This window comes from Rhagoletis pomonella, unplaced genomic scaffold, assembly GCF_013731165.1.
Source record: "Rhagoletis pomonella isolate Grant_MI unplaced genomic scaffold, Rhpom_1.0 Rhpom_scaffold_02311, whole genome shotgun sequence".
NCBI classification, from domain to species: domain Eukaryota; kingdom Metazoa; phylum Arthropoda; class Insecta; order Diptera; family Tephritidae; genus Rhagoletis; species Rhagoletis pomonella.
Genome location: NW_023460865.1, coordinates 8,352 through 26,997, shown reverse-complemented (window position 1 = coordinate 26,997; position 18,646 = coordinate 8,352). Strand labels below are relative to the sequence as shown.

The window sequence follows — 18,646 nt, the reverse complement described above, 5'->3', positions numbered from 1 at the left end:
GTGCGCGGATATGCTCGTCGTGTGTAGCTACTGTAAGCCACCACCATTATCTCGCTCGCGATCTCGACGGTGCACGTTGTACCCGGCACAATTCAACAAAGTTGAATTGCTGTGCAACTTCGTCTCTTGGACCGCAGCTATCAATATACCATGCCGACACATGAAGACGGTTATCTCCTCAATCTTGCTCTGTAGCCCGTTGCAGTTAAATTGAAGGAGCTTCATGTGGTTCGGGAGACGTGTCGTGATGTGGGGTTTAAGGGATGTGTGTGTTCTCACCGCCGTTGGCTGTGTGCGCTGCTGTTATGGTTGCCGCCCTGTGGTGGTGGCGGGAGGCGTCATAGTTGAGGCCTGCGGCCGAGCAGAGCAACACGGGCTCTCGAGGTTCCCAGTCCAATCTCGCGTGGTAAAGTGGCACCAGCCAAGGCAGGTGTTGCACTTGACTGATGTCACATCACGGAATATCCTGGTCTGACATACCGTGCAGATTGTAGGGGGAACCAGGAGCTGTTGGCGGCGGCGTGTGGGTAGTGGTGCGGTTGTGTGTGTTATGTGGTCTGTCGTGGCGATGGTATGGTCTGTGGTGTTATTATGTTGTTGTGCTGTGGTGACTGTGTGAGGCTGCTCGGATGGACTGAGGTTAGCCGTGAAGGCTGCTCTGTTTGAGCAACAGTGGGCCACGTACGACGTGGTCCACTGTCGATGTGTCCGTAGTCCTGAGCAGACTCTAAGGTGACTCCACCCCTCGCAGGCATTACACTTGACTGAGTTGGAGTTGTGGTGTAGTCGTCTCCGGCATACACAGCAGGTGTAGATTTCTGGCACTGGGTTTGACTCGATGCCAGCCCTGAGTAGAAGATTACGTAGTGAATGTAGCCCTATGGACGAACAACTTCTGAGATACTTCGCCGACCTAAATGGGGTTAGATCGCCGAAACAACAGCCCTTGGCCGGGTAAAACCCGAGTCATTCCGGTACGTAGAACCGGCTGTCGTGGGAATGCCGAGCATCTCCTCCGGTTGGTGGCATGCGCCTTGATGTTGTCACAAAAAGGTGAGGGACCTACAGTTTTACGCCGACTCCGAACGGCGATTGTAGTTTTATGAGAAGCTGTTTTTTATGGCAAAAATACATTCGGAGGTTTGCCATTGCCTGCCGAGGGGCGACCGCTATTGGAAAAAACTTTTTTGTTCTTTATTTTTTTATGTTTAGTTGAACCGGAATGGTAGCCCACAGTGCTAACCGCTACACCACACTGCTAAATCTTCAAGAAGGTGAGTAGCAACAGCCGCCAAAGCCAATGGTTTAGAAATTTATGTTGAAGGTATGGTTACTGACGGTAATTATTTCACTGGCTGTTTTTTCTGTTGAAAAGAAATACCAGCCAACATCATAAAAAATTAAATGGCAAAGGTTTTTCTCAGACAAAAATACAAATTATTTTTGTCTTAAACTTGTGTCTTTCAGTGAGTGTTTGAATATTTCTCTTAGAATTTTGGTTACTTTAAAAACCTTTGAAAATGTTATTTGTAGTTTTTGTATCTATTCTGGGCTGTTCTTTTTAACTCACTATGAACGCGTATTCTTTCATATCAACCACCTAGTGTATTTTAAATATACTTACTTTGCTCTTCCCGTATGGTTCGGCAGCGCGCTCCTAAATAGTTGCGTAAATTAACGGCATGTATTGCAGCACAAGCCCGCTTGTCTAATGTCGCCTCATTTCCTATCCAAAAATATATTTTCCATGCAAGTTGACCCAACTCATCACAATATGTTTTAAGTACAATATAACAATCGCCTTCATAAAATTTTCCATGAGCTACTTCTTCAATTTTGTTTGGCAAAAAATTTTCAATTTCCCATACAGTTAGTCCTGGACTTTTACCGTCTTCTTTCTCAAAGATCTTCGAATAGTCTAGTTGAGGTTTTTCCAATGATTCATCCCATCGCTTCGGTTTAAGTGATTCTGGTTGCATGTCATCGTTCAGGCAAAGGCTTTCGTCCTTCTCTTTTGCTATATCTTTCATACCCTTTAGTATTTTAGCAGAATCCTGATTGGACTCTGCTCGTGGACCTCGACGTAAACGTATTTTGCGTGCAGTAGAATCTTTAGTACTAGACGCTGCTGGTACTGCAGTGGGCACAGCAGCACCAGCAAGAAGTAACTGAGTTTGTAGGGAAAAGTCTATGTTATAGAACTCAACGCCAGCCCCCTTAATTGCCTCAGAGGGCTTGGGCGGCATAATTAGATCTGTATTGTTGCGTAAATCAAGTTGATCTAGTCCTTCAAGAAGGTGAATAGCATCTGGTAAAGTTATAAGCCTATTTGAGCTTAAATTAAGCTTTTTCAAAGCTCCACAACGACATAAGCCTTCTGGTATCATCTCCAAAACGTTATTAGACGCTGAAAATACCTGTAGTGAACACAACTTCCCTATTCCAGACGGAATTCCATTAAAATCCAAGAGATTGTCGTTTAAATAAAAGCAACGAAGTTGTATTAGTTTACATATTGCAGATGGTAATGATGTTAATTGATTGCGGGATAAATTTAGTACTTCCAGTTTTTGCCAGCTGTCAATGTTTGAGCTTAGCTCCGTAATAGCATTTTCACTAAGATTAATACGTTTCAAATTGTGCAAATTGTATACACAATCTGGAATCTTTGGTAACATATTTTTTGATAAATCTAGTTCCGCTAAATTTGATAAGCTATCCAAAGTGGTCGGGAAATTTAATAGATTACGTTGTGTGTTACGCATGTTAAGACTCTCAAGGTTTTGCAGAGATGGTAATTGGCGTAGCTGAAACAATTCCAAAGGGTTATCCGCCAAATTCAGAGTTTGTAAATTCGCTAGCCGACGTGTTTGTGGTGGCAACGTTTCTAAGCGGTTATGAGAGAGGTCAAGAAATAGCAAGTCAGTCAAATGTATGAAAAGTGTGGTTGGAATAGATTCTATCTGGTTGTGGCTGAGATTTAACACCAAAAGACTTTTGGCGCGCTCCAAGCCATCCGGAACTTCTTTAAGCTTATTATGTGACAGGTCCAAAGTAGTTAACTCTTCTAATCGAAACAGCTCCTCTGGTATGCCACTGTTTTTTATTTGATTGTATCTTAAATTTAAGGACCGTAAACACGTTAGTTCCGTCAATTCCCCATAAAGCTTTTCCAACTTGTTATGTTTTAGTGAAAGATGTTCAAGTTTAAACAAATTCCCCAATTCTTCGGGAATTTCACAGAGACGAGTGCTGTCCAAGGTTAACCATTGCACTCGATTCATCTGTTTAATGGCTGTTGGAAAATGGTCTTCCTAAAAAGATATTAAATAAGAAATCTTGGTCACTAAGTTATAATTTTGAATATGTATATTAGACTGATTAAAAAAAAATCGACTAATTAGTTAAGCTCAATAAAAACTTTTCTAACACCACTTTGTAACTGTGAAAAAGTACTAATGTGTACAAATGTATAAATCGTGTGATCCCTGCTTCAGTATTGCAAACTAATTTTACTTCGATAATTATTTTTATTTCGATAATTCATAGCCGAGAAAACAAATTCCAAAGTTGAAAACAATTTTTTTCTAAGTAATTTATATGGAAAATAGAAATCCGGGATGCGCGCACTTTTAAACTTAATATTAAGGGTTGCGCTTTTAACAGGCATTTTTTTTATCCCCCGGAGGTATTGAAGAGGGGGCTATTAAAAAAAAAGTGAGTAGGTTTTTTTGAATCGGTATAATGCATATGTACATGCATGTTAGTCATCATCACTGAAGTGCAAAAAGTCCTAAATATCTAATGGTGATTTTGTCTCTACCAAAAAATTTCGCATTTGATTGCCTCTTTATCTTTTCGTGTTCGATTCTAAAATAAGAGCAAACGGAGAGAAAATTTTGTGTTATTTTTTTAAAATATCACACTTTTGTAAGGCAAAAAAGGCTTACTTATTACGTCGGCACTTATTACGTGGGATTTGGTGGTCCCATATTCTTAATCACGTGCGCAGTTTGCTTAAGGATTGCACTTTTGTTTAAAAGTACGGGAAATGTTCGGTTATTTGTACAATAATTTTGTGGTAGGGTGGAGGGGCGAGGGTGAGGCACCTAAAGCTCCACCCTTTAGAAAAAGGACTGTCCAAACTTTAAGAAAACTCACCCTACCCCCCTCTGTACAGACTCCTGGAGACCATTTCCGCGTTGGAAACCTTCGGCCGCGCTTAGAAAAAATAGACCTTATCAGGCCCATCCCGCTACGACAGCCACTCGAAATTAATAATAAATTAGTGCTCGAAAATTTGAAATCTTTCGAAAAGATTAAAGTTAATCCCTTGACTACACATGTATGTTAAACTTTTTTGATTCGGGTAACACGTTTGGACACAATATCCCAAATTAATTGTACAAATAACCGAATCGTTCCCTAAGATACTTTTATGTTATTTTTATAAGAAATAATTAGGGTATTTTTAAATTATTTGTACAATGATTTTGGGTCGTTGTGTCCAAACGCGTGATTCGAATCTTAAAACTTGAACATACACGTGTGATGAAAGGATTAAACTTAAACTTAAAACAAAGATTTCAAACTTGCAAGCACTGGTTTATTAATAAATTCAGTTAAAAAACTACACTTTTTTGTAAATTACGATGTGGGTTCTGCGCAAAAATACTGTGGACGGCGTAGCCGGAGCTATACACACAAGCAATGTTGTATTTCTTTGACAATAGAAGAGCGACTTCCGCACTCTTCTCAGGCAACGCAGAGAATTCTACCTAGTAAGAGTTGTAATCCTTAAGCGCGGCCAAAGGCCGCCTACGCATAAAGAACTTCTACCAAAAATATTGTGATCAGCGTATCCGGAGTTGGAATGTGTGGAAAACAGAAAGGAGACATCTACTTAAGCGCGGACGAAGGTCGCCTACGCAGAAATATCTTATTCAATGGAAGCCTCCGGAGCCTGGGGTCTTCACCTTTATGCACAAGAAATATATTATATTATTATATACCCTTGGAGGGCCAACTCTTCTCCGGCAACACGGAAAACCTTCATCAGTGCCTTCATCCACTCAAAACAAATGAAAACGCAAGTAAAAATTGTAACCCTAGTGACCCATAGGAGCCCCAGGCAGTCTGTGGCTGCATTTTTGTATTGGGTGGTATACGCAACCCAATTCCAATAGGATGAAATGCTTCAAAATTGAATTTTTTATTGGCATTTCAGAGAGAATGTTAATAGTTACGGCGGCTCGATCACGATAACCGGGGCGACAAACTCAGAATAAGGACGTCGATAGAGGGTTTTGAAGCTAGTATTACGGTAAATTTTTTTTTCATGGGAAAGGAAAACTACGGGAGTTACCAAGGGTCAAAGCTCAAATTCATACTCTTTTCTAAATCCAAAAATCCCGAAAACGAAAGCACGGATCATAAAATTGTTTATGTCATTCAATAGGAAAAATTAATGGCTTTAATACGATATACAAATGTTACATGCATCTTATAAATGTTTAGCAATCATTCAATTTAACTGAAAAAAGTTAAAAAAAATTTTAAACATCCACATAATTTTTTAAAAGTTGCTTTCTTTAATATATGTAAAAATTGTATAATTCAATAGTATATAAAACAAAGTTTTCATTTATACAACATGATGTCTTCAGTCCGTGCTATACAATGTTACACCGGCTACGCTATCCACAGTATTTTCGTGCAAAATTTATTACTGCGTAGGCGGCCTTACATCCCTTACTACGTAGAATTCTCCTTTCTGTGTTGCCAGAGAAGAGGTGCGGAACTTCTCTCTGCGGAGGCGGTCTTCGGCCGCGCTTTGGGATCATAACCCTTACTACGCAGAATTCTCCTTTCTGTGTTGCCGGTGGAGAGGGGCGGAACTTCTTTCTGCTTAGGTGGCCTTCGACCGCGCTTAGGGATCGTAACCCTTACTTGGCAGAATTCTTCTTTCTGTGTTGCCGGGGAATAGGGGCGGAACTTCTCTCTTCGTAGGCAGCCTTCGGCCGCGCTTAGGTATCATAACCCTTACTACGTGGAATTTTCCTTCCTGTGTTGCCGGAGAAGAGGACCAGAACTTCTCTGCGAAAGCGGCCGTCGGCCGCGCTTAGGGATCATAACCCTTACTAGGCAGAATTCTCCTCTCTGTGTTGCCAGAGAAGAGGGGCGGAACTTCTCTTTGCGTAGGCGCGCTTAAAATTATAACACTTACTACGCAGAATTATCCTTTTTGTGTTGCCGGAGAAGATATACAATTTTCCAAAATTTTAATGTATGCAGATGATGTAAAGCTTTATAAATCGTACGTTTCAATTAAAGAAAGGTCTTTGCTACAATCAGACTTAAACAGCATGGCTTACAGTTGTCAAGTAAATCGTATGCCTCTAAATCTTAAGAAACGTAAAGTAATGTGCTTCTCGCGAACAGCTGTTCATTCCGCTTCTTATACAATAGGTAACCATAACCTGGAACAGGTATACAAATTTTGTGGACCTTGGTATCACAATGGATCATAAGCTTAATTTTAATCTTCATATTAATGTGACAGTCAACAAGGCTAAAGGTGTACTTGCATTTGTGAAACGATGGTCAAAAGAATTTTGTGACCCTTATATCACTAAAACCCTGTTTACAACATTAGTTAGGCCAATTCTGGAATACGGTTCGGTGGTTTGGTATCAAAGATAGAATCAATTCAAAAACAATTCCTACTTTTTGCTTTAAGAAATTTCCGTTGGGATTCTCAATATAATCTAACGGAAGGAACGGAGTGAATGCATCCCTGAATAAATCCCAGCTCACTGGACGGCAGCCTACGGCAGCTAGAGCATGCCTCCATCAATGGAGTCCCCCAAGTGATACATGGTAGAAGGGTTACATCTTGCGCTACCGCTTCATTAGCCTGGTCACATATCTCACTCTCACTCTCATTCTCTCTCTCTCTCTCTCGCATATCAAGCATATGGAGTGCGTCGTTGCCTTGATGTGCACCTATACACCATACGGACTCATTGAGCTCGATACATAAACACTCGCAAAAATAATCCCTACCTCCTCTACTACTCTACCTCGATCACTACACTAAACCTGGTTTCCCGCTCTCCCTCAGCTAAACATGGTCCTTCGAGCCGGATCACCCGCGGCTTATGATACAATCCACTAGACGATCAAGTCGTCTAGGAGGCCAGGCTGTTTAAGCGACCTATGCCATCCCCACGAACACCCACACGCATTTATATTGCATTTCCCGCATAAACCAAGTGCAGCGAACACACACATGCACCTGTATTGCACTCCCGCCCAAAACCAAGTGCAGTGAACAAACACACTCACTTGTGTTTAAAGGTAATTCCCTCGTTCTTAATTCGCTCGTACTCATTCCGCTTCTTATACAATAGGTAACCATAACCAGGAACAGGTACCAGGTGTGGACCTTGGTATCACAATGGATCCTAAGCTTAATTTTAATGTTCATATTAATGTGACAGTCAACAAGGCTAAAGGTGTACTTGCATTTGTGAAACGATGGTCAAAAGAATTTTGTGACCCTTATATCACTAAAACCCTGTTTATAACACTTTTTAGGCCAATTCTGGAATACGGTTCGGTGGTTTGGAATCCAAGGTATCAAATTTACTCAGACAAGATAGAATCAATTCAAAAACAATTTCTACTTTTTGCTTTAAGAAATTTCCGTTGGGATTCTCAATATAACCTTCCACCTTATACGAGCCGATTAAAACTTATTAATCTTCCTACACTTTCCAGCCGCAGGCAAATGATTGGTACAATTTTTATAGTTAAATTACTAACAGGCTCAATTTCAAGTCCGCTTTTTCTGGGCGAAGTTAGCCCTAATGTTCCCTCCCGGGTATCAAGACTCTTTTGTCCCCTATTTCCGAAAGCTTGTAAAATTTATTTTGAATTGCACGACCCACTCCGTTGCTTATGCCAGGATTTTAACTCTCATTCCAGCACGTTTGATATATCAGATCCGCTTTTCAGCATTAAGAAATCGATACTGTCCTCTCTCAATAAATGAATCATTAAAATAAAGACATAAAATCGGCTGATGAATTTAGTTCTGTAGCTGAACAGTTTTAGATCTCGACACTTAACAAACTCCTGCCTATCGTGACTCGGCGCAAAAATTTAAAATACTGGTTCCGTACGTCATGCGGACTGCGCCCCTCGTGCGGATGGGCGGGAATGGAGGGTAAAACCCGTTGAGATTATTATTAAAAGAGGGGACAATACTACAACTACAATAGGTGTAAGGTTGTCACTTGCTTGTAAATGCATTTAAATCTTTTATTATCACTAAATTCTTGAACCTCAAAAGCAGATCAAGTCTTTATACCAAATTAAAATCACTTGTTCTTCTTCAGCTGCGTATCCATTTGCTGGATGTTCGCGATTACATTCATACAATACGTTTTAGTTTATAGTTTTGATCATCATATCAAATTCCTCTCTGTTTTTCGCTTTGTCCATCATTTATCCAATTGTTTTCAATACAAGTAATACAAGGAAAGCTCAAGGGACGCAGAGGAGCAGGAAGAAGAAAAATCAAGTGGTTGGATAACATCTGCGTCCCTTGAGCTTTCCTTGTATTAAAAGCCTCATTATTTCATAATTCTGTCCCCTTATAATGTGTCCAAGATAGGCAGTTTTTCTTATCTTTATTTCCCTTAAGAGTTGTTTCGTCGTGTGCACCTTCTGTAACACCATGTTATTCGTTATTTTATCGGTCCAATTAATTGTTAACATTATCCTATAGCACCACATTTCGAAAGCTTCCAGTCGGTTCAAGCTCGTTCGTTTAAGAGTCCATGTTTCGCACCCATATAGGAGAGTCGAGTTGTGTTTAAGCGACTTATGCATTTCCCACATAAACAAAGAACAGCGAACACCCGCACGCATTTATATTGCATTTCCCGCATAAACCAAGTGCAGTGAACACACACACACACTTGTATTGCGCTCCCGCCCAAAACCAAGTGCAGCGAACAAATACACGCACTTGTGTTTAAAAGTAATTCGCTCGTTCTTAATTGGGTATGCATTTTTTTTATGCAATTCTCAAACATCTCTTTGCTGAACTTAGTGAAGTGATAAGTCGCTGGCATTTTCAGCTCTGGTCAACGCTCAACCAGCTTGGCTATCACACGGTACTTTAAGCATCGCTCCCACTCTACTCCCGGAGTGAATGCTTCCCTGAATAAATCCCAGCTCACTGCACAGCAGCGTACGGCAGCTAGAGCATGACTCCTCCAATGGAGTCCCCAAATTGATACATAGTAAAAGGGTCACATCTTGCGCTACCGCTTCATTAGCCCGGTCACATATCTCACTCTCACTCTCTATCTCTCTCTCGCAGAGCAAGCATATGGAGTGCGTGGTTGCCTTGATGTGCACTTATACTCCATATGGATTCATTGAGCTCGATACATAAACACTCGCAAAAATAATCCCTACCTCCTCTACTACTCTAACTCGATCACTACACTAAATCTGGTCTCCCGCTCTCCCTCAGCTAAACATGGTCCTTCGAGCCGGATCACCCGCGGCTTATGATACAGTCCACTAGACGATCAAGTCGTCTAGAAGGCCAGGCTGTTTAAGCGACCTATGCCATTCCTGCATAAACAAAGTACAGCGAACACACACACGCACTTGTATTGCACTCCCGCCCAAAACCAAGTGCAGTGAACAAATACACGCACTTGTGATTAAAGGTAATTCGCTCGTTCTTAATTCGGTATGCATTTTTTACGCAATTCTCAAATATCTCTTCGCTGAACTTAGTAAAGTGATAAGTCGCTGGCATTTTCAGCCATGGTCAACGCAAAACCAGCTTGGCTATCACACGATGCTTTAAGCATCACTCTCACTCCACTCCCGGAGTATTTTTGGTATGGTAGTAAGCTACGGCTTACAAGCCACACTGGGGCTCTGCATGAATGCATCCCTGAATAAATCCCTGCTCTTTGCACAGCAGCATACGGCAGCTAGAGCATGACTCCACCAATGGAGTCCCCTCTCTCTCGCATAGCAAGCATAGAGTGACTGCCTTGATGTGCACCTATACACCACGATTGAGAGAAATAGAGATTGCGCCAATCGCGGTACCGCTAATCCGCTCTTTGTGATTTTGACAGAATGAGCTGTGTGCGTGACGTCATCTTGGTGCAATTGTTGAATGTGAGCATACGAAAAAAACCAAATAACAATTTTAATATTTGTACATTAAAAGGCAAAACGAAGTGTGCAGTGGCGAAGTGTAATAGTGAAAACAAAAGGAAAGCGTCGTTTCCTACGGACGCAAACCTGGCGAAAAAGTGGAAGCAGTTCTGCCGGGGAGGATATGCATTAAACACCAAATCGAGCTTTGTGCTATGTTTGAGCTATGAGCTTCTACATGGAACTATGTTGGCCTTTCCTTGGTGAATTGTTGTAGGTATATTTCCACGGTGAATGTAGACAGTTGCTGGTTTAGTTTGCTGGCAATGGCATACATACAAAAGTAGTTTCTACAGTAAATAGATATATGAACTTCTCTACCTACTTATTTTTGTTAGCATCTGATTCTTTTAGTGCTGGTATGAGGTAATGCACCAGTGGATAAGGTCGCCAGGCGTTAATTCAAGCGGCATCTTACCGCGCTGTTACGTACCTAATAACAGTGGCCAAATTATTATACATTTAAAAGTTCAGCTTAAATTATGTTTTACTGACATAGAATATTTGCTTCCAAAAAAGTCACACTCATGCATCCTCTCGTAATTGGTACAAAAGTCATCAAATAAAAGCTGTGGAGTCAACAGCTGTGGAGTTTATGGTGGTTGGCTACCGTCCACAAATGTAAATATGCACTCTGCATGGCTTTTTAAAATGGCAAGTCCAAAGATTCACTTTGCTGCACACCTTCCTTTTGGTCTACATGAAATTGCAAACACTGTTCATACATCCATTTTTTTATGTGCTAAAAATCGTACTTATCTAAAGGGCTACATGTCCAAAATTATTGCTACGTGTTCCTAATTAATCAATTTTTATATATTTATTGATTCATGCAAAATTGGGCCATGTAATATTAAAATTAACACATTTTTCTGCATTGTTTACATATTTTTATATGCGTTTTGGCATTTCTCTCTCGCAATTGCACCAAGATGACGTCACGCAAAAATTACGCTCAAAAATCCTCTCTCATTGGCGCAATCTTGTATTCTATTATTCTTGCCTATACACCATACGGACTCATTGAGCTCGATACATAAACACTCTCAAAGGTAATCCCTACCTCCTCTACTACTCTAACTCGATCACAACTCTAAACCTGGTCTCCCGCTCTCCCTCACTATCACTATGTCACTATCTTCTTTATCCTACTGAAGGCTGCTCTTGCTATTTCTATTCTGCTGTTAATTACGTTGTCATATTCCCATTTGTCACTCAGCCAGCTTCGCAGGTATTTAAAACTGTTAACTTTTTCACCGTTTATATTATTTATTGTTAGGCTAGTATTAGGGCAGTGTTGTCCACTTTTATTTATGATCATGTATTTTGTTTCGTCAATGTTAATTTTTAGTCCGAATTCTTCGCTATGTCTTTCCACTTTGTTGAGTATTGTTTGCAGATCTGTCATATTACTTGAGATCAGAGTTGTATCGTCCGCGTATCGAACGTTGTTGATACATATGTCGTTTATTTTTATACCAGCCTCGTTATGTAGAGCGTCAGCGAAGATTTTTTCCGAATATATGTAAACAGAAGTGGCGATAGTATGCAGCCTTGTCTAATCCCCTATTTATTTTAATAGCTTCAGTTTTATTGCCATCAATTTCAGCCGTTTGTCTCCAGTATAATCTTTGGATGCATTGAATTTCATATTTATTTATGTCTAACGGTTGTATTTAATATACGCATCAGTTTACTGTGCTGTACTTTATCAAAAGCTTTTTCGTAGTCAATAAAACACAAGAAAACATCCTGGCTAGTGTCTTGGCACCTCTGTACACGTATTTGTAAGCTGAAACGTGCCTCTCTTGTTCCCATGCCTTCCTTAAAACCAAACTGCGTATTTCCCATGAGACCATCGCACTTGTTGTATATTCGCCTATGTATAATTTTTAAAAATATTTTCAACGTATGGCTCATTAGACCTCCGCTAGGGCAGGCACCTTGTCGCTGGTGCGAGGGCTTAGCCGAATCTCTAATCGGTCCTTCCCTGGATTAGGGTATCGCGAATGCTCTCGCAGCGTCCGCGCTGCCCTGACTCAGCTTAGGGCCGCTGGTGGACCAAGAACTGCCCCCTCCTAATCTAAGGTGTGACGCGAAACCGAACCCATTGGACGGTTTGCAGCCAGGAGGGAAAACCGGCTGTATTTCGCTTTTAAAACGAAAGTATGCATATGCATAATTTCGGCATTTCCTCATATGCAGTATTTCGATTTTCAACCGAAACTGTGCATGTATGCATTACTTCGGTTTTAAACCGAAACTGTGCATGCATGCATTATTTCGGTTTTTGTTATATGCATTATTTCGGTTTTCAACCGAAACTGTGCATGTATGCATACCTACGTCTTTCACATATGCATTATTTCGGTTTTCATCCGAACCTGTGCATGTATGCATTACTTCGTCTTTCACATATGCATTGTTTCCGTTTTGAACCGAAATTTTGCATGCATGCATTATTTCGGTTTTTGTTATATGCATTACTTCAGTTTTCTGACGAAAGTGTGCATATGGATAATTTAGTTTTTTTCTAATATGAATTAATAACTTCTACTTAGTAAGGGTTTTAATCCAACAGCGCGGCCGAAAGCCGCCTGCGCAGAGAGAAGTTCTGCGCATAATTACTTCCGCCCGTCTTCTCCGGCAACACAGAAAGGAGAGTTCTACTTAGTAAGGGTTATAATACCTAAGCGCGGGTGAACACCGCCAACGCAGAAAAAAGTTCTGCGCAAAAATACTTCCGGTCCCCTTTTTCGACAACACAGAACGGAGAATTCTGCTTAGTAAGGATTATAATCCCTAAGCGCGGCCGAAGGCCGCCTACGCCGAAAGAAGTTCTGCGCAAAAATACCTCCGGTCCCCATTTCCGGCAACACAGAAAGGAGAGTTCTACTTAGTAAGGGTTACAATCCCTAAGCTCGGCCGAAGGCCGCCTACGCAGAAAGAAGTTCGTTTTCATGTAAGCACTATTTCGGTTTTTCTCATAGGTTTTTTTTCGGTTTTGAGTCGAAACTGTGCATGCATGCATTACTTCGGTTTTTGTCATATGCATTATTTCGGTTTTGAACCGAAACTGTGCATGTATGCATTACTTCGCTTTTCTCATATGCGTTATTTCGGTTTTCAAACGAAAGTGTGCATATATACATTATTTCGGTTTTTTCATATGCGTTATTTCGGTTTTCAACCGAAACTGTGCATATATGCATTATTTCGATTTTTTTTAATATACATTATTTCGGTTTTCAAACGCGGGGTGGCGGTACTGCCCAGAGACCACCCCGCGCAGGCGCTGAGTCCGGAGGAGTTGACTACCATACAGGACGCCATAATGGACGAGGTATTTAAGGGGTGGAGGCACCCGCTGGCGTTCTGCGGAGTATACTTCCATCCCCGGCATGTTGCTAGTGGACTGTAAAGATGAGGGCACGGCAAAATGGCTAGAGGATGCTGCACCTAAGTTAGAAAGCTGGAAGGGGGCCGTATTGTGTGTCAAACGTGACGATGACTTCCCACAATGTACAATATGTCCATCTTCCTGCCGAGAAGTGCTGACAAATCGTCAGATTATGCGTTTCGGCTGCTGAGGGCGCAAAACGAAGGCCTTAACCCCCTTGCGTGGCGTGTCATTTCGAGCGGCATCGAGGACAACGGTGTACGTCTTAATGTAGGCATCGACAAAGACTCATACTGTAGCGTCAGAAGGGCTGGATATAAGCTGAACTATAGATTCAGCTTTGTCACTATGCGGCCCTGGCGACAGAAGGCAGCGGACGAGAAGTAGGGTGGTGAAGAGGAGACTAAGGTGGATGAAAATCCCCCTGCTCCAACAGTACCAGATAGCGCGTCGACCCATCAGCCCACACCTCAAACCCAACCTTCAAGTCCGAGAGGTACCAGTGAGCAGAAATCGGCGGCTCTCACGCAGGGGCAAGTCCCCTCTACACAGGAGCTGCTGGATTGTCTAAACCTGAGAAGGCTTGAGCTGGACGGGAGAAGCGATGGCGATTTACGGTTCTCGGACCTCGACGAGCAATGATGAGGTACCCACCGCCTTTAAAAGTAGCCCAGATTAATCTGCATCATGCGATTGCAGCCTCGGCTGTAATTGCAAGCACGTTTTTGGCGAACGATCTGGACATATTACTAATTCAGGAGCCGTGGACTTACAGGGGTAAGGTAAGGGGCCTCAAAGGAGCACGTAATAAGGTAATATGGGATCTCTCCACGGAGAGACCCAGAGCCTGCGTAGTGCTTAAAAACAATATTGATTATTTTTGCATTACAGAGTTCCTAACGCAAGATCTAGTGGCAGTGCAGGCGACGCTTCGGGTGGACGGGGGACCCAAGGACCTAGTCTTCGCTGCCGCGTATTTTCCGGGGGACACCAACAACATATCCCCTGCAGAGGTACAACGACTGGTGACGCATTGCAGAAAGGCCCGACTTCCACTGATCCTTGGCGCTGATGCGAATACTCACCACGTAGACTGGGGAGGTTCCGACACTAACAGAAGGGGTGAGTCGTTACTAGAGTACATATTAAGTGAAGATCTAAGCGTAAGTAATATGGGACATAGCCCGACATTCATCACTAGAGTAAGGCAGGAGGTCCTTGACCTGACCCTCAGCAACAATATGGGTAACGATCTGGTCAGACAATGGAGGATGTCCACGGAGCCCTCCATGTCTGACCATAGAATTATCCAATTCTTGCTGAAAGCGGAGGTCAAGGCTTACGCTCCGATGAGGAACCCCAGAAACGCTAACTGGGTTAAATATAGAGAGCTTTTAGCTTTAAACCTGCCGGGTTTAGAGAGGGGACATAGGTGAGAGGGCTGTATTTCGCTAGAAAATAAGGTTAACAGGCTAACGGACATAATGACCGACGCCTTTAACTACAGCTGCCCCGAGACCAAACAAAACGTGGCGACCCAAACCGCGTGGTGGTCAAGGGAGCTCTCAGCGCTCCGGAAGGAGGTACGCAAACTCTTCAACAAGGCCAAGCGTAGGGCAGGCTGGGATGAGTACGCAGCTAAACTAACGATCTTATCCTTGCTGTAGATATTAGGAAGGCGAAGAGAGCCAGTTTTAGAACCTTCTGTGAAGGTATTTCGAGACTGAGCCCCTGTGAATGCCGCTCAGGGCCTGTCGGTATGCTGACGGGTCCAGAGGCTGCTTAACGAACCTCTGGAACCTCCGTCAGTTCATATAGATGCCTCCTGCTCCCTAATTGGGAGCATTTTCGCCTCGTCATGGAGGTGGTGTTCGGGTGACATCAGGAGGCATCCGGTCGCTGTCCTGAGTGCGGGGTTCTGTGCTGTCTGTAGCTTCATCCACTGCGTCCTACTAGTCCCCGGCGACCACACTGGTGCTGCGTAGTTTAAAACCGGCCGTTGCCAGCAACGTTTCTTTGTCTTTGCCCCAGATGCTGCCGGCTAGCGACTTGAGGACTTTGTTGCGGCTCTGTACTTTGTTGACAATAGCGGTTGCGTGCGCAGAGAAGGAGAGCAGGCTTCGAATGTTACTCCGAGTATTTTGGGGCTATTCACCGTCGGAATTGGTGTATCATCGACGTGAATTCCCAGCGGTAGCCTGCCCTCCTTCGTCCAGGTGGTGAACAAGGTCGCAGAGGATTTCGTAGGGGAGAGGGCTAGACACTTTGCAGTGAAGAAGCGGGAAAGATCGGAGAGATACCCGTTTACTTTCGAACACAGGTCATCAATTCTATTCCCAGTCGCCATGACCGAGCAATCGTCGGCGTAAAAGACAATCGAGACTCCCTCTGGTGGTTGAGGGAGCTTTGAAATATAAAAGTTGAACTGTAGCGGGGAAAGGACACCACCCTGTGGAACCCCCTGTTTGATTTTCCTAAGTTTGCTCGATATGTCTCTAAACATCACCGACGAGTGTCGACCACTCAGATAATTTGCCGACCACCGTTTGAGCCTCTGTGGGAGAGAGGAAGCCTCTACATCTTTTAGCAGCGTGGAATGGCTGACAGTGTCGAAAGCCGTTGACAGGTCCAACGCTACTAGAATCGTTCTCTCACAGGGACGGTTACGGTTAAGGCCACGAGTTATCTGAGTGTTTATGGCGTTAAGTGCTGTTGTTGTACTGTGCACTTTACGGAAACCATGCTGATGCTTCGCTGGGGTCAAGTGGTTTGTGAAGTACGGGAGTAGCAAGGCTTCAAGTGTCTTCGCTACCGGGGAAAGGAGTGTTATCGGTCGATACGAATCTCCTTTGTTGGCAGGTTTCCCCGGTTTGAGCAGTGGGACCAGTCTCCCCACCTTCCAGATGTCTGGGATGATGAGAGTGGCCATAGACAAATTGAGGACCTCTGATAGGTACGCTACTACCGCAGCACCCAAATTTTTCAGCATCAGCATGCATATCCCGTCGGGACCCATGGCTTTGGAGGCTTTCGCCTTCCCGATGGCCACCTGAACTTCACCGCAACTGAAAGCAAGGGGGGCACAATTTGTTGACAGTTTGTGCAGCCTTCTGGTCACTCGACGCTTAGTTTTGTCCACCGGAGGATGCAGTATGACCTGCAGGCTAAAGTAGCTCGCGCATCACTCCGGGTCGGACGAGGCTTGGTCGCCGAAAGAAATTTCGACTCTGTCGTCGTGCTTCGTCGGATTGGACAGTGACCTCACGGTTGACCAAAGCTTACTCACACCAGAGGTGAAGTTACAGGTCTTCAGATGTTCTTCGAACTTCTTCCACTTATGTACGTTCACTAGTTGCCGAATCTCCGCGTTGAGATCCCTGATACGGGGATTTCAGGGATCGGCCTGACAAAGGCTGTCACGCTCATCGGATAGAAAAGCCGCTTTGGCAGGGAAATTTGGACGTGGGTCCGTGATGCATCCTGCCGGTACGAAGCCGGCTGCAGCAGCAGTGACAGCCCTGCGGAACTTACGTTCACCAAGGTGGACGTCGGTTGGTGTGGGGAGAGCAGCGAAGGTGTTTTTAGTAAATTCCGCGAAGACTTTCCAATCAGCTTTGGAGAAGTTGATAGATGTTCGGTGCTCCGCGGAAGCAGTCGGTTGGTCTATCGATCGAGATGACTATGGGCAGATGGTCTGATGCCAAAGTCAGCATAGGTCGCCATGATATGCTGTTTATCAGACCAGCGCTGACTATTGTTATGTCTGGCGAGCTGCAGCAGCTGCTCCTGGTGGCTGCGTCGTCGTTCATTGTGCAGAATGTCGAATCGTCTATCTGCTCAGCCAAATCGGTTCCCTTATGATCGTTTGACAGGCTTGAGTGCCAAAGATCGTGGTGCGCATTAAAGTCACCTACTACCATTCGGTTTTCACATCTGAGGAGCGCACCTATATCAGGGTGATATCCTGCCGGGAAGCAGGTGACAGGGGGTATGTATATGTTGAATATTTCGAGCTCAACATCGCCTGACCGGATAGCAATGCCCTGACATTCTAGGGTGGTATCCCTGCAGTCGATGTCTGCTTCGATAAGACGATACTGCACGGTGTGGTGCGTGATGAACGCTAAGCAACCACCATTATCTCGCTCGCGATCTCGACGGTGCACGTTGTACCCGGCCCAATTCAACAATTTTGAATTGCTGTGCAACTTCGTCTCTTGGACCGCAGCTATCAGTATACCATGCCTTCCCATAAAGACGGTTATCTCCTCGAAATTGAAGGAGCTTCATGTGGTCCGGGAGTCGTGTGGAAATGCGGGGTGTGAGAGATGCGTGGCCGTGACGCCATTGGCTCTGTGCGCAGCTGAGGTGGTTGCCGCCCTGTGGTGGTGGTGGGTGGCGTCGCGGTTGAGGTTTGCGACCGTGCTGCGCAACACGGGCCTTCGAAGTTCCTCGTCCATACTCGCGTGGAGCGCAGACCTGAACATGCCCTAAAGTGGCACCAACCAAGGCAGGTGTTGCACTTGACTGATGTCACTTTACGGAATATCCTGGTCTGACATACCGTGCAGATTGTAGGAGGAACCAGGAGTTGTTGGCGGCGGCGTGTGGGGGGGTGGTGCGGTTGTGTGTGTTCTGTGGTCTGTCGCGGTTGTGGTGTGGTCTATTGTGCTGTTATGTTATTGTGCTGTAGTGTTTGTGTGGGACTGCTCAGGTGGACTGGGGATAACCGTGGAGGCTGCTCTGTTTGAGCAGCAGGGGGGCCACAAACGACGTGGTCCACTGCCGATGTGTCCGTAGTCCTGAGCAGACTCTGAGGTGACTCCACCCCTCGCAAGCATTGCACTTGACTGAGGTGGAGTTGTGTTGTAGTCGTCTCTGGCATACACAGCAGGTGTAGGTTTCTGGCCCTGGGTTTGACTCGATGCCAGCCCTGAGTAGAAGAAAACGTAGCGAATGCAGCCCTCTGGACGAACAACTTCTGAGATA

At 44.0% G+C, this 18,646-nt stretch overlaps 1 protein-coding gene across 1 annotated transcript; it reads right to left on the bottom strand.

Moving 5' to 3' along the window:
• Positions 1 to 1,624: 1,624 nt before the first annotated feature.
• Positions 1,625 to 3,321, bottom strand: LOC118753288 (protein flightless-1-like; the record flags this gene model as incomplete). The annotated part of the gene is made up of 1 exon (XM_036488161.1): positions 1,625 to 3,321. A coding segment is annotated over exon 1 (1,660 nt), but the record flags the coding sequence as incomplete, so codon positions are not given.
• Between the last annotated feature and the right edge of the window lie 15,325 nt (positions 3,322 to 18,646).